This window comes from Phascolarctos cinereus, unplaced genomic scaffold, assembly GCF_003287225.1.
Source record: "Phascolarctos cinereus isolate Bilbo 61053 unplaced genomic scaffold, phaCin_HiC Scaffold_9;HRSCAF=440, whole genome shotgun sequence".
NCBI lineage: Eukaryota > Metazoa > Chordata > Mammalia > Diprotodontia > Phascolarctidae > Phascolarctos > Phascolarctos cinereus.
Window position 1 is genome coordinate 263,959,807 of NW_027556402.1, and position 12,021 is coordinate 263,971,827.

General features: G+C 56.8%; 1 protein-coding gene across 14 annotated transcripts in view; it reads right to left on the bottom strand.

Annotated features, from left to right (window-relative positions):
- BRSK2 (BR serine/threonine kinase 2) overlaps positions 1 to 12,021 on the bottom strand; it is a 174,462-nt gene that overhangs the window by 28,122 nt on the left and 134,319 nt on the right. For 10 of the 14 annotated variants that reach the window (XR_013484134.1, XR_002321408.2, XM_078148691.1 and 7 more), the window contains exons 13-15: positions 9,796 to 9,861; positions 2,929 to 2,989; positions 90 to 297 (exon numbers count right to left, since the gene is read on the bottom strand). Coding sequence is in view for 11 of the 14 variants with exons in the window: in XM_078148691.1 (XP_078004817.1) it covers positions 90 to 297; positions 2,929 to 2,989; positions 9,796 to 9,861 (335 nt within the window). In the remaining 3 variants the exon portion in view is untranslated. Of the gene's footprint in view, positions 1 to 89; positions 706 to 2,928; positions 2,990 to 9,795; positions 9,862 to 12,021 lie in introns of all 14 variants that reach the window. The other 4 variants (XR_002321409.2, XM_020970739.2, XM_020970741.2 and 1 more) reach the window with 2 other exon arrangements.

A 12,021-nucleotide genomic window follows, 5' to 3' on the forward strand; every position in this document is an offset into this window, starting at 1 on the left:
GAACAAGGTGAGGCAGCTGAGAAGTCGAAGGGGCCCAGTGACCGCCTTCAGCTTCTCAGCAGGCCGCAGGAGCCCGGCAGGCCACTCACCCTGCAGTTTCCGCCTGTGGAATCGAGGAGACCCCAGGAAGCTGTTTTTGATGGAATTGAGCCGTGTCCTCCAGGGCATCCCTCCGATGCTGGGGCTGGACGGTGGGGTGGGGTTGGGCGTGCCCGCCGGGCTCTCCTTTGGCGTGTGGACGGGCGTTCCCTTGGGGGTGGGGAGGGGGCTGCCCCTCGGAGAGGGGTGAGGGGTCACCTGTATGATGGGGATAGATTTGGTGCTCGGGTCAGTACTAGCAGGGAGCAGCCTGATGGGGGCCGAGGGGTGCAGGTGGCCGGCCGGCCCGGCCAGCTGGGGGCTGAGCATGGCCGTAGCCAGAGCTCGGGCTGGGCCAGCGGGGCCGGGCGGGGGCGGGGCCGGGACGGTGCCGATGGTGCCGGCGGGGAGCGGGTTAGACTTGGTGGACTGCAGAGGTTTGTCCGTCACTCTGCCCTTGGATGGTAAGGTCTGTGTCTTTGGGTTGGGCCGCATCGCTGCCTTTGGTTGGAGGGCGGGTCCGGGCCGTGAGGTGTCCCTACGAGCTTCGGGGTCCAAGGACACTTGGGGGCGGGGGGGAAAGGGGAGCTCAGGGGGCTGGGGAGGGATGAAAAATTTTCTGATAGGCTACAACAGACAGAGAAAGATTGAGAGAGGGAAGGAGGCAAAGAGGAGAGGAGAGACAGCGAGATGGAGAAAGAGCCCGAGAGAGAGAGGAGAGCGTGCGAGAGAGAGGGAGAAAGAGGGAGCGAGAGAGGAAAAAAAGAAAGCGAGAGAGCGCGCAAGGGCGAGCAGGGGAGTGTCCGTGCACAGGAAGAACGGTGAGACGCACCCACACGCACCCACATGCACCCCAACGCAGGCAGATGAAGAAAGAAAAATCAGGGCGCGATCCCCAAGAGGCTCAAGGGCCCCATGAGGAGGGAAGCACAGGTGATGGGTGAGGGGATTGCAAAGAAAAAAAACACGAACAAACATACGTAGGCACGTACAAAAAACACACACACACACACACAAAGAGAACATGCAGTTAGCAAAGAAGGCGGTAGCAGCAACAGCAGTAGCAGCCACGTGTTGTCCCAGGCCTCGGCCACCTCAGCCACCCAGCCAAGCCACACACAGGGCAAAGCAAAACAAATCCAGCAGTCCAGCATGGTGGGCGGAGAGGGAGGCATCCAACCAGGAAATAGGAAGAGGACGCCTCTGGCTTCCGGCCCTGCCCTGACCCCGCCCACCCTTCACTCTGGAGAGTGGCTGAAGAGAAGCTTTCTCGGGGGCACTGACCCTCCCAGGCAGGACTAGACAGGAGCGCTCCCTGACCCAATCCAAACAAACTTGGCCAGGCCGTCCAAAGTCTCAGAGAGTGGACCACAGAGTTAACCCAGCTGTCCTGCCCCATGCCACCCACTTGCTTGGGAGGACCTGGGAGCTGGAGTTCCCAACTGGGAACCATGTGCCATCCCTGTGGGGATCCTAGAAGCTGATGGATTCCCGAAGGATCTGGGAGACCTTGGTAATCTTCCTGGGCCCTGGCTTCTTTCTGCTGGCCCTGGGCCCTGGCGTGGGCCTCCCACAGCCTCACTCTCTGGTAGGAGCTTGGGGGAAGGAGAGCCTACTGCCTGTCTGTGAGGGTGGAGTGAGGGTTGCGGTGAGGTCAAGGAAAACCAGCCAGATTTAGAGAAGGCGTGGAGAGGGACTATTTGCTGCCTTTCTCTGGGCTCTAGACTCTGGGCAAAATGCTGGCTCCAGTCAGTGGACCTGGGCTTGAATTCTGGTTCTGCCATTTACTCTACCTTGACCTTCTCAGGCCTCAGCTTCCTTCTCTGGAACATTAGGAGGCTGGACCAGAAGATGGTGAACATTCTTTCTGATCTGAACCCTGGACGCCAGGATTATCCCCAGACCCAGCACCAAGCTGCAACCTCACTGAATGAAGACTCCTTCCCTCTAGCAAAGGCCATGGACATGGCAAGGTCCTGGCCTGCCCTGCCCTGCCCCTGCCTCCTGCCAAGGGACCCACAGCTTTGGGGATTCAGCTGTGGATGCAGACTTCTGATGGGACAGAAGAGACCCTTCCAGGGCCTACCTAATGACTATTAGGTCAAGGAGCCCAAGAACTTGGCCACAGCCATCACTCCCACCCGACCCCCTGGGGGGCTCCGGACCAGGACTTGGGGCCAGAGGTCCCAGCTCAGCATTACCATGGGCCAACCACTGCCAATGGGCAGGTTCTCTAGACCTTGGCCCACAGCCCCTTGGGGCTCACGTGCAGGGAAAGGAGGATGTTCTTCCTAGATGTCTGTTGCTTCCCCAAGTGGACATTAGCCTGTCCAGGACAGATGCTACCCTGGGCCCCGTTGCTTCTGGGACCATCTAGGAAGGGGAGGCCCGTGTGCTAAGCTAGCAAGCAGGTCCTGTTGGCTACAGCACTCTGCTGGGCCAGGAATCTCTGTGTGTGTGTGTGAGCACGTGTGTGTGTGTGTGTGTGTGTGTGTGTGTATGCATGTGCACCTGTGTGCTATGTGACCGTGCACAAGTGTGTACATGTGGATGGAGGGCTATAATGTTTAGTCACCCTTTTGCTTCTCTGCTTCCCATTGGCTTCTCAGAGCCCATCCCACCTGGGTACCGGGACTTCCTAACTCTGCAGTACCCTTGACCTGTCCCACCTAGAGAAGGCCTAGAGAACTTTCTGATCACTGAAAGTGGTCAAAACAAGCCACAAAATGGAATGAAAGCCACACCCCACAGACCATGGGCCAGGCTGCAGCAGGTCTTTGGGGTCCAGAGGACAGGGCAGGAAGGTGCCCACAGATGCCCACTGGGTGTGTTCCAGGAGGTGATGCTTACCCTTGGACTGCTAAGAGGGCTGGTGGAAAGACCCGATGATGCACCGCTGATTGACCGGGACCTGGGGAAACACAAGCAAGAGGGAGTCCTCAGGGCAGGCAGGCACGCCCAGGGCAGCCCCTGAGTCCACATGGACCCTGGCTCCCCTTTCCCACCTCCAATGCCCTTCCTTGTCATCGAGCCTGAGCTGTTTCACCAGCTGAGCCGTGCCCAAACCAAGGAGTCCCTATGGCTCCAGCACCGCCTTCTGCTGTTCCAAAGCTCAACACCAGTGCCCAGGGTGCTCCCAGGCGCTCTGGTCCTGGGAGACAGTGAGCCGAGAGTCCGGGCAGGAGTAGGCCCAAACCAAGCATGACCTGGGGGGGCTGTGCCTGCTGCCTGCCCTCTGTCCATCCCGGCACCCAGTGCAGGCTCCCTCTCAACTTTCCATGTCTGTGGCATGTCCTTACTCGCAGGGTCATTGGGCCCCCAAGGCTGGATTCTGCCAGGGATGTGGAGGCAGGGCATGAGGGAGCAGATTCTTACCTCCTTCTGAGCTATGCTTGCTTGTGGAATTGAATTGAATTGAACAGACCAAGAAAGATGGTTCAGAGAAAGGACCCTGTGGCCCACAATTTTACAGGAGAACTCAGCCCAGAAGAGGTAGGGTGCTCCCCAGAATGAAATCCTGAAGGCATGGAAGGAGAATGATTCTGATGAAGAGGAAGAGGCAGAGCTGTACAGAGCCCGACATGGCTGCCCAGGAACTCACCTCCCTGGATTTTAAAAAGGCACATACAGCAAGTCAGGGAGGATGAAGACCCAGCCCATAAGACACAGTCCTGTAAGAATCATGTAAGAGGGATGACAGGGGAACCTGAAGACTGCAAGAGGGCGGTTATTTGTTTTACTGTTGGGAAGCAGAAGGAGAGCCCTCTAGCATAAAGGAATGAGTTAGGAGGTCAGCTGTTGAGTATGAGGAAGTCATGGGCCTCAGTGGATCTTCCAGTGGGAGCGAGGAGGGAAAAGGGTCACAAGATTGGAAAGGAAAGAATGGGGTGGGAAGGGCTTTGAATGCCAAACGGGATTCTGGAGGTGAGAGAAAGCCACTGGAGGTCACTGAATGGTGGTGGGAGGTGGGAGAAGACTTTCACTTTAGGAAAATCACTTTGGAAGAGATTTGGGGAAGGGAGCCCAATTAGAAGCCTATGGTAATGGCTAGAGGGATACCTGAGAGAGATCTCATCTTGATAAAAAGGACAGGAATTGGCAGCAGATTGGGCATGTGGTATGAGAGTGAAGAGTTGAGGACAACCCTGAGGTTGAGGGCCTGGGGACCTGGGAACCTAGGAGGATGTGGGCCTGGGAGCCTGGGAGCCTGGGGGCCTGGGGGCCTGGGAGCCTGGGAGGATGAGGGTGCCCTTCACAGTAGTGAGAAGGAAAGGTCTGGGAGAAAAGAGGACACGTTTTTTGGACATGCTGAGTTTAAGATGTCTATGGGATGTCCAGCAGGAGCTGTCTAATCGACAGTTGAAAATGCAAGACTGGAGGTCAGGAGAAAGACTCAGGCTGGATAGATAGACCTGAAACTCAGCTTCATAGAAGTGATAATCAAGTGCATGGGAGGTGATGAGATCAGTAGTTCAGATAGCATAGAAGGAAAAGAGAAGCAGGCCCAGGACAAAACCCTGGGGGCACCCACAGTTAGTGAGCATGACCTGAAGATCCAGCAAAGGAAATGGAGAAGGGGCAGTCTGAAAGGTAGGAGGAAAGCCAGGAGAAAGCAGTCTCCCAAAAACCCAAAGAAAAGAAGGCATCCAGGAGAAGGTGCCAGCAATGTGGGAGGCTTCAGAGAGGTCAAGAAGGATGAAGTGGGGGGCTGCTTGGGTGCCCTGTTATATCATGCGGGGTGCTTTTCAAACTTTGTAGCACTATAGAAATCCTAGCTATGATGACAGTGATGATGATGGCATTGACAGACGTATCTTGGATAAAGGCATAGCTGTCTCAGAGATGTCTGAGCAATTTGACAGAGGATGCATAGCTTGAAGGAAGGCGCTCTAACAGACTGGATGACAGTCAGGAACCAAGATACAGATGGGTTGGTGCCTCAGGACTGAACATAACATGGTGGGAAGTACCAGGGCTGCAAGTACAGCCAGCCATGCTGGAGGAGGTGTGGCTTGGAAAAAGATCTGGGGGTTTTAGTAGCTCTAATGAGTCCCAGAGTGTCCCAGGGGGAGTCCAAAAGCTGCTGGGCTCTTGGCCTACATTGAGAGGTGTCATTTTGCAGAGGAGGGAGGTGATAGTTTCCCCACCCTCTGTCCTTGTCAGTCCTCTCCTTTTGGAAGGCTGGGTATCTTCTGGGTGTTGCCTTTTGGGAATGCCTTTGCTGAGCTCGAGAGTGGGGTTTTCTCAGGTCAGGGGGACCATGAGAGATGTTGTAGAAAGGGACTGGCCTTTTCTGCTTGGCCCCAGATGTCAGGACTAGGAGCAAAGGTGGGGATGAGGGAATGGAATCAATGCAAAGAATCAGAGAGGCTGGATGGTGTCAGGAAAAACTTCCTAACAGTGACAGCAGAAGAGGCTGCTTCAGGAGGTGATGAGAGGCTTTGTCAGAATGTTGTGGGTATGTGCATGTGTGTGTGTGTATGCATGCATGTGCGTGCATGTGTGCATGCAAGTGTGTGTGCACATGCATGCTTGCCTTGGAAGTCTCTTCTGGCTGGGAGATTCTGTAATGATGTTGCCTACCCCAAAGGGTAGAAAGGCAGGGTAGCCATTTTCTGGCCCTTCCCGAGAACTTGGCTGGGGAGCCATGGGCTTGGGGGTCATGCAGACCTCAGCAGCCACCACAGGAGCTTTGAACTCTCTAGGAGGCCTTCCCATTCCCCCAGCCAGAAGAGCACTTGCCTCTCTGGGGTAAGTCCTCAGAGCTCTCCCTGACCTCCTCCTCAACCCTGGCCTGCCTGGCATGGCCTCCTGCTGCTGCCTGGCCTTGGTTGGGTGCCTAGGGCTCTTTCCCTTTTCCTCAGCACTATTCTTTGCCTACAAGGAGCTGGACTCCTCAGTGTCACTCTTGGGAGTTCCTGTTGATGTCAGGACTCTCCTCCATTAGAGTACCTTCTTGACTCCTGTGGACAGCACAGCCAGAGAGGGGACATGTCCCTGTTATACCTCCCCTCTGGCATAGTCCTGCTTGACCCAGGACACAGGGACAGTGAGGACAATCTCTTACCATTCTGGCTGAGGCAGGCTCATACTTGCCCCTCCCCAACCTCAGGGAAACCCTGTGGCCCTACTGGAGCCCAAATGGGACATCACCTGGGCCAGGTTTTCCCTTGCTGCCCAGCCCTGCCATGTCTTCTCCTCTTCTCTCTCCCATCCACAACATACTCTGATTTAGCAAGACCCTTAGTCCTAAACCAGCCCTCTAGCATCTAGGCCTCATCTGCTGGTCAAAGGGCATGTGGCTTGGGGGTATGCGGGTGGGAGAAGGGTGAGGTGGCACCAGATAAGGGGGAAAGAAGCATGAAGCATGTCTGCTTTCAGGCTTGGCACAAGGGCCAGGAGAGGTCGTGGGGGTGGTTCAACGCCCACCATGGAGGGAGACTTCCCTTTACCTACCTTCTACCCCCATGGACACTAGGGAAGCCAAGTCTAGGAGTGGGGGCAGGAGACCCAGAATTCATGCTTCTCCAAAAAGGGGAGCTGTATACAGAGCAGCGTCTCTTATCTGCTATGGGCACAGCCCCAGTCCTCAGGCTGGGAATCAGCACCCAGGGGCTGAAGGACAGCTCCCCTTCTGTTCCTGCATAGCCCCCGCATCCTGCAACTTTCTTCAGTTTGGAAGACCCCAAGTCTATTCCCCATCCCACCCCCATCCCCACCAGAAGTTCCCCCCAAAGAAAGCTCTCCCACAGATCTGAATCCCAATGGCCCTGAGGGCACCTACTGACGGCCCTGGGGCCCCATCAGAGGAAGAATCCAAATTGCTTACCCCAATGCACTGGCCATCCTTGGAGGAAGAAAACAAGAAAGGAAGGGGGAGAGAGAGGGGCCCCGAGCAGCCACAGGGAAGGAAGAGGATGAAAAGCACAGTGAAAGAGTGGACAGAGACTCCTAGGGTCTCCTTGCCCTGGGGACAGCGCATCCCAGCACAAACCCCTTGGACCCATCCAGGCTTCCAGGAGAGATGGGAGCCTTCTCCCCCAAGCCCAGCTCCTCCGGCCTCTCTCCCAGGTGCTCTAATTAGGAAGAGGCCTCATTTTACAGATAAGGAAACTGAGACCAAGGAGGGGTTTGCCCAGAGTCACACAGTTAGTAAACATCAGGGGTGGAATTGGAGGAGCCAGTGTTCTCTCACCTTCGGGGGACCTGAGTGCCTAGCACTGTGCTTGGCACTCAGTAGGGACCTAATAAATGGTTATTGATTGGTGGATTACTGAGGAGGAGGCTGCCTTCTCTCACCAGCTCAGCTCAGCTTGTCCTGGAGGTGGGTGGGTGAGCCACTGGGCATGTCCCTTCAGGGACAAAAGTTTCAGGCACATTCAGCCCGCCCAGCAGCAGGGAGAGCTGAGCTGGGCATGGACAACAGTCCGTGACTTGGTGGGGGTGGAGGGGGGGTTCTAGAGACACACATAGGTGCTTTGTTTCCCTGAGGATCTTCCCTGTAACCCCAAGGCCTGTTCCCTCCCCGCTGCCCTGGCCCTTAGCCAGTGATGCTCCCACACCCATTGCCTGGAACCAGGGTCATAGCTAATTGGCTTCCAGTCTTGGCTTCCTCACTGACTTCAGGGCCATGGCAATGGGAAGGCAGGAAGGGAGATGCTGGCAATTTGGAGCAGGACGTCGAGGGCCCTTACTGGGGCCACAGGCTCTGCAGAGCAACTGTGGGCTGGGGCACAGACTCTGACGAGCTAGCCCATCCTGAGCTCCTGTGGAAGAGCATCCAGGCTCTTCCTGGCCATCTACACTGGCAGCTGTAGAGTCTCAAGGGGACACTGGATGACTAGGTCTCAGCTGAGCAGAAGCATCTCCCTTCTCAGCCCTGATATATAAATGAAACTGAAGTGGATGGATCTTCAGATTCCAAATCAGAAGGAAATGGGTGGTGGGCAAGGGTGGGTACGGGGAGGAGGGAGGGAGGGAGGGAGGGAAGAAGGAAAGATTCAGTCCCGGGCCCCAGCCCAGAGCCCCCAGCCCTGGGCCAGGGTGGGCCCAGCCGTGCAGCACATTGCCAAGTCACACCCTGGGTCCTGAGACAGGGTACTGCAGAGCTGTGTACCCTGCCCCAGGATGAGAGAACGACAGTACCTGGGGAAGGGGATATGAGGAAAGGGTGAAGAAGGGAGAGAAGAGGGAGTGAAGGGAGAGAGAAAGCCACTGCCCATTGGGAAAGGTGACAGAGAGACAGCCTCAGCTACCAAGACAACCAAGGGCACCTGCGGGGAGGGGGGCTCGACCCTTAAAGATGCAGTTGGCCTTTAACCCACAAAGCACAGGTCCCAGGTAGGACTGCTGGGACTCAGCAGCCCCAGCAGGGCAGGCAGGCTGGCACGGATCCATCCCCCTGCTCTCGTCTGGCCTGGGCTCTGTTCGCTCAAGACTGGAGGACAGAAAGGAGCTGCCAGGAATGTCTGGGATCCCCACGAGCCCTCCTCCCTCCAGAGCTCAGGGCCTGTCACAGCAGGGTTTAGAGAAGGGGCTTCGCTGTGTCCTGGGGAATTAGCCATCCTGTAAGAGCCCCCAGTGTTGACTTTTGGGGATTCAGTGGAGTTCTTCCTCTCAGCCTTCCAGCTCTTCCTCAGAGACTTCTATATGTAACTCTGTTCTTCTGCCCAGGAAGGCAGGAAGGGGAGGGCTTGGGGCCCAGGGCCCAGGCAGTAACACTGAGGAGTGTCCTTGGTACCACCTGCGGTAACACTGAGGAGTGTCCTAGGTGCCACCTGCAGTAACACTGAGGTGTGTTCTAGGTGCCACCTGTGATAATACTAGAGTGTTCTAGGCACCACCTGTGGTAACACTGAGGCATGTTTTAGGTGCCACCTGCGGTAATGCTGAGGCGCATTCTAGGGAACACCTGCAGGGCTCTCTGAGGCACAGCCCCCAGCAAGGTAAGGCTCATGCTTCTGTATGAGGATGCATGTGCACATATGTGGAAGCATGTATGAGGACACATGTGCCCATGCATGTGTGGCTATGCTGAGTGTGTGTACATGGAGACCCGGATCAGAACCCTAGCATCTTGGGTTAGAAGGGCCTTGGAGGCCTCTAGACCTAGGCCAGGCCTGGCCCAGACTCCCTTCTCTTCCCTCCATCCCTGACTAGAGGTCACCTGCCCTCTTCCTGAAGGCTGCCAGGCCCAGCTCTCAGTCATCTGCGGGCATAGATTTGTTGAGTGGGCACTCCCATGGGCCCTTTGAGTTCAGACTCAGACTCACAGGTTCACAGCCAGAGCTGCAAGGAACCTGTGAGGCCACTCTTCTGACCCCCTCATCTCACCAATGCCCCAGCTGAAGTCCAGAGTGCTACGTGACCACGGCCACGTGGCTGCAGTGTGAGGAAGTAGTAGAAATGGATCCAGAGCTGGGTCCCCTGACTACGCACCCAGGGCAATGCCATGTGCATGCTGACTTCCTGATGGCAGCCCTGCCCTTCGTGCCCCTGGCTGCCAGCCTGCCCACCCGAGCAGAAGCCACCCTGAGGCTAAGCTGAGCTTTCTCATCAGGGAAGTCATACCCAGACCTCAGGGTGGCCCTGCTCGGTGCTTGTCCAGAGCCACCTTGCCCAGGGCTGCTGACCCCCAGGCCCCTGACAGCTGCTCTGCCCTGCATCTTTAAGGTTTCAGCAGTGAGGAGAGGGGAACAGGCTGGGCAGGGTGTATACCTGTCTTCTTTGCTGAATTTGGGATGGGCTTCAGAGATATCCAGGCTTTTACTGAACAGGGCTTTACTATGGCAGGAACAAAGTGAGAAAACAGAGTTACTAAGATGGCCTGGGGCCCATGGACGCGCCCCTGGCCCAATCCAGCCCTGGCCTCAGTGGGAACATGGCCAGTCAAGGTAGGGGCTCAGGTCCCCTCGAGCTAGAGTGCCAGGGCTCCAAGGGGCCCCTCCCCGGACCTACATGGAGGCTGAGGACTGGTGAGAGGTACAGGCAGGGCACCCTCCAACTAACTGGTGCCCCCTGTTGTGACTGCCAGCCCTGGACTGGGTCCCACTCAGAGGCTAGGCCATTCTAGCAGCCTCCACAGGGGCACCAATTGACTGGTTCTCTTGCTTAGCAGGTTCTGGCTGAGGGGCAGAAGGGAGCTGGCACAGGAGGCCATTCTCACTCCCATTTGTGATCCAAGCACCCAAGGTCCCTGAGTCTGGGAGAGGCCGCCGCTTGGGCCTCAGAGTGTGGGCACCTCTGACTCTCAGACCTCTCAGTGCACCAGAGAACCCAGACAGGGCCTCCTTAGGAGCGAGGGGTCTTCTGTCACAGCCTCTCTTCAGTCTCATTCTGGCTATATTCATGACCCCATCAGGCGGCACGTTTCAGAGCTCTTCTTGGGGAGGGAATGAAGGGACACAGAGAGAGCCCAGGCTTCAGCACCCCAGCACCCCAGGCCTCTTGTTTCTACAATCTACAAATCTGGCTGCCTAGTAGGTGAACTGGCTGTCCCTGACAGCTTTGGGGCTGCCCTGAAGAAGCAGTGGGTGGGTAAGCACAAAGCGCCCCCTCCTCAGGCCTCCAGAGCCCCCTTCCTCACCATAGGTCCCTAGTGTGGAGTTGGGGCCCAAAGGAGCCCCTGCCTGCCTACGATGCATCCCAAGGGTGTCTACAGTGAGCCCCAAATGTGTAGCCCAGCTGAGCCCACTCAGTACTCTGCCATGGTGCCTCTTGGGCCCAGCTTGTAATACTGCCCTTTACTGCTGGAATGGATGCTGGCAGGGGCCTCTCTGTGGAGCTCAGGCTGGGGTGCTGCCCAGTACCTGCCTGTAGTGAGATCTTCAGAGGTGATGGGGAAAGGGGACCTGCCTGAGAAATGGGTCTGTATAGGGCCAAGGATGGAGGTGCGCACACTAGGTGGTGGGGGCAGGGCCCGTACCTATTTCATTCCAAGGGGGGAGGTCTTCATTGGGCCTTATTTCCAGGTAGCCTGACTTTTTGTCCCAGCAGCTGCTGGTCCCTTTTCTTAGCTTAGCTGGGAACCCCAAGGGGGATCTGTAGGAAGCCTGGCTGGGCCCTTCTTCTCTCCTTGGACCCCAGAGTCTCTGGGCCTTCCCTGTCACAAGCCCCCTCCTCCCCTGAGTCCTCACCTTGGTGGCTTTCTCTCTGCTAGAAGGAAGTGTGTGCATATGGGGGGCAGGCCTAGGGGAGGGGATACAGTTGGCCCTGAGAGAGAACCCTCCATCCCTGGAGAGATCAGTGTGACTTCTTGGGCCTTCCAGGCCAGCCCTTCTGGGCAGCCACGTCTGCTCCCTCCAAAGATGTGGCTTCCTTCACCCTAACCTGCCTGAGTCCATAATGCCCAGCCTTGTCCAGCCCAGGCTAGGGGGCTCTATGGGATTAGCTCTACCTCCGTTTTCCTGGCCTCCCCTCACTGTCCACTGGCAGCTCAAGACAGAGGCCCCAGAGCCATCCAAGGCCCTAGTCAGGACTCAAGCTTATCCCTAGCTTCCTCTCTTCCCTCCCTTACCACCCTGGGCTGGAAGCGAGGTGTGGGCTGAGTTCGGTCACCACCTCCAGGAAGGCCCAAGACAGCTTGGCCTTGTGACTGACTGGCTGGTCATATCCAGCAGGAGCCAGGAGCCCACTTTTCTCAGTCACAGGCTTTTCTCAGTCAGAGGCTCAGAGCACTAGGCCTTCCCCAAGCTGGCCAAGCCCCTGGGCTGAGGAAGAACGCCTCAGAGGGAGCGGCCTTTTGGCACCTAGCTGACAGCCCCAGCAGCTTCCCATGCCCTACTCATGGGAGGGTCAAACAGAAACTCCCCAGGCCCTACTCAGAAGCCTCTGAGATCCTGCTTATGGGAGTCAAGGATACCAGGTCCCAGGGTCTTGCCTGTTGAAGATCAGATACATGGCTCCTAGGCCCTGCTCATTTAAGGCAGGAAAAACAGCCCCCAG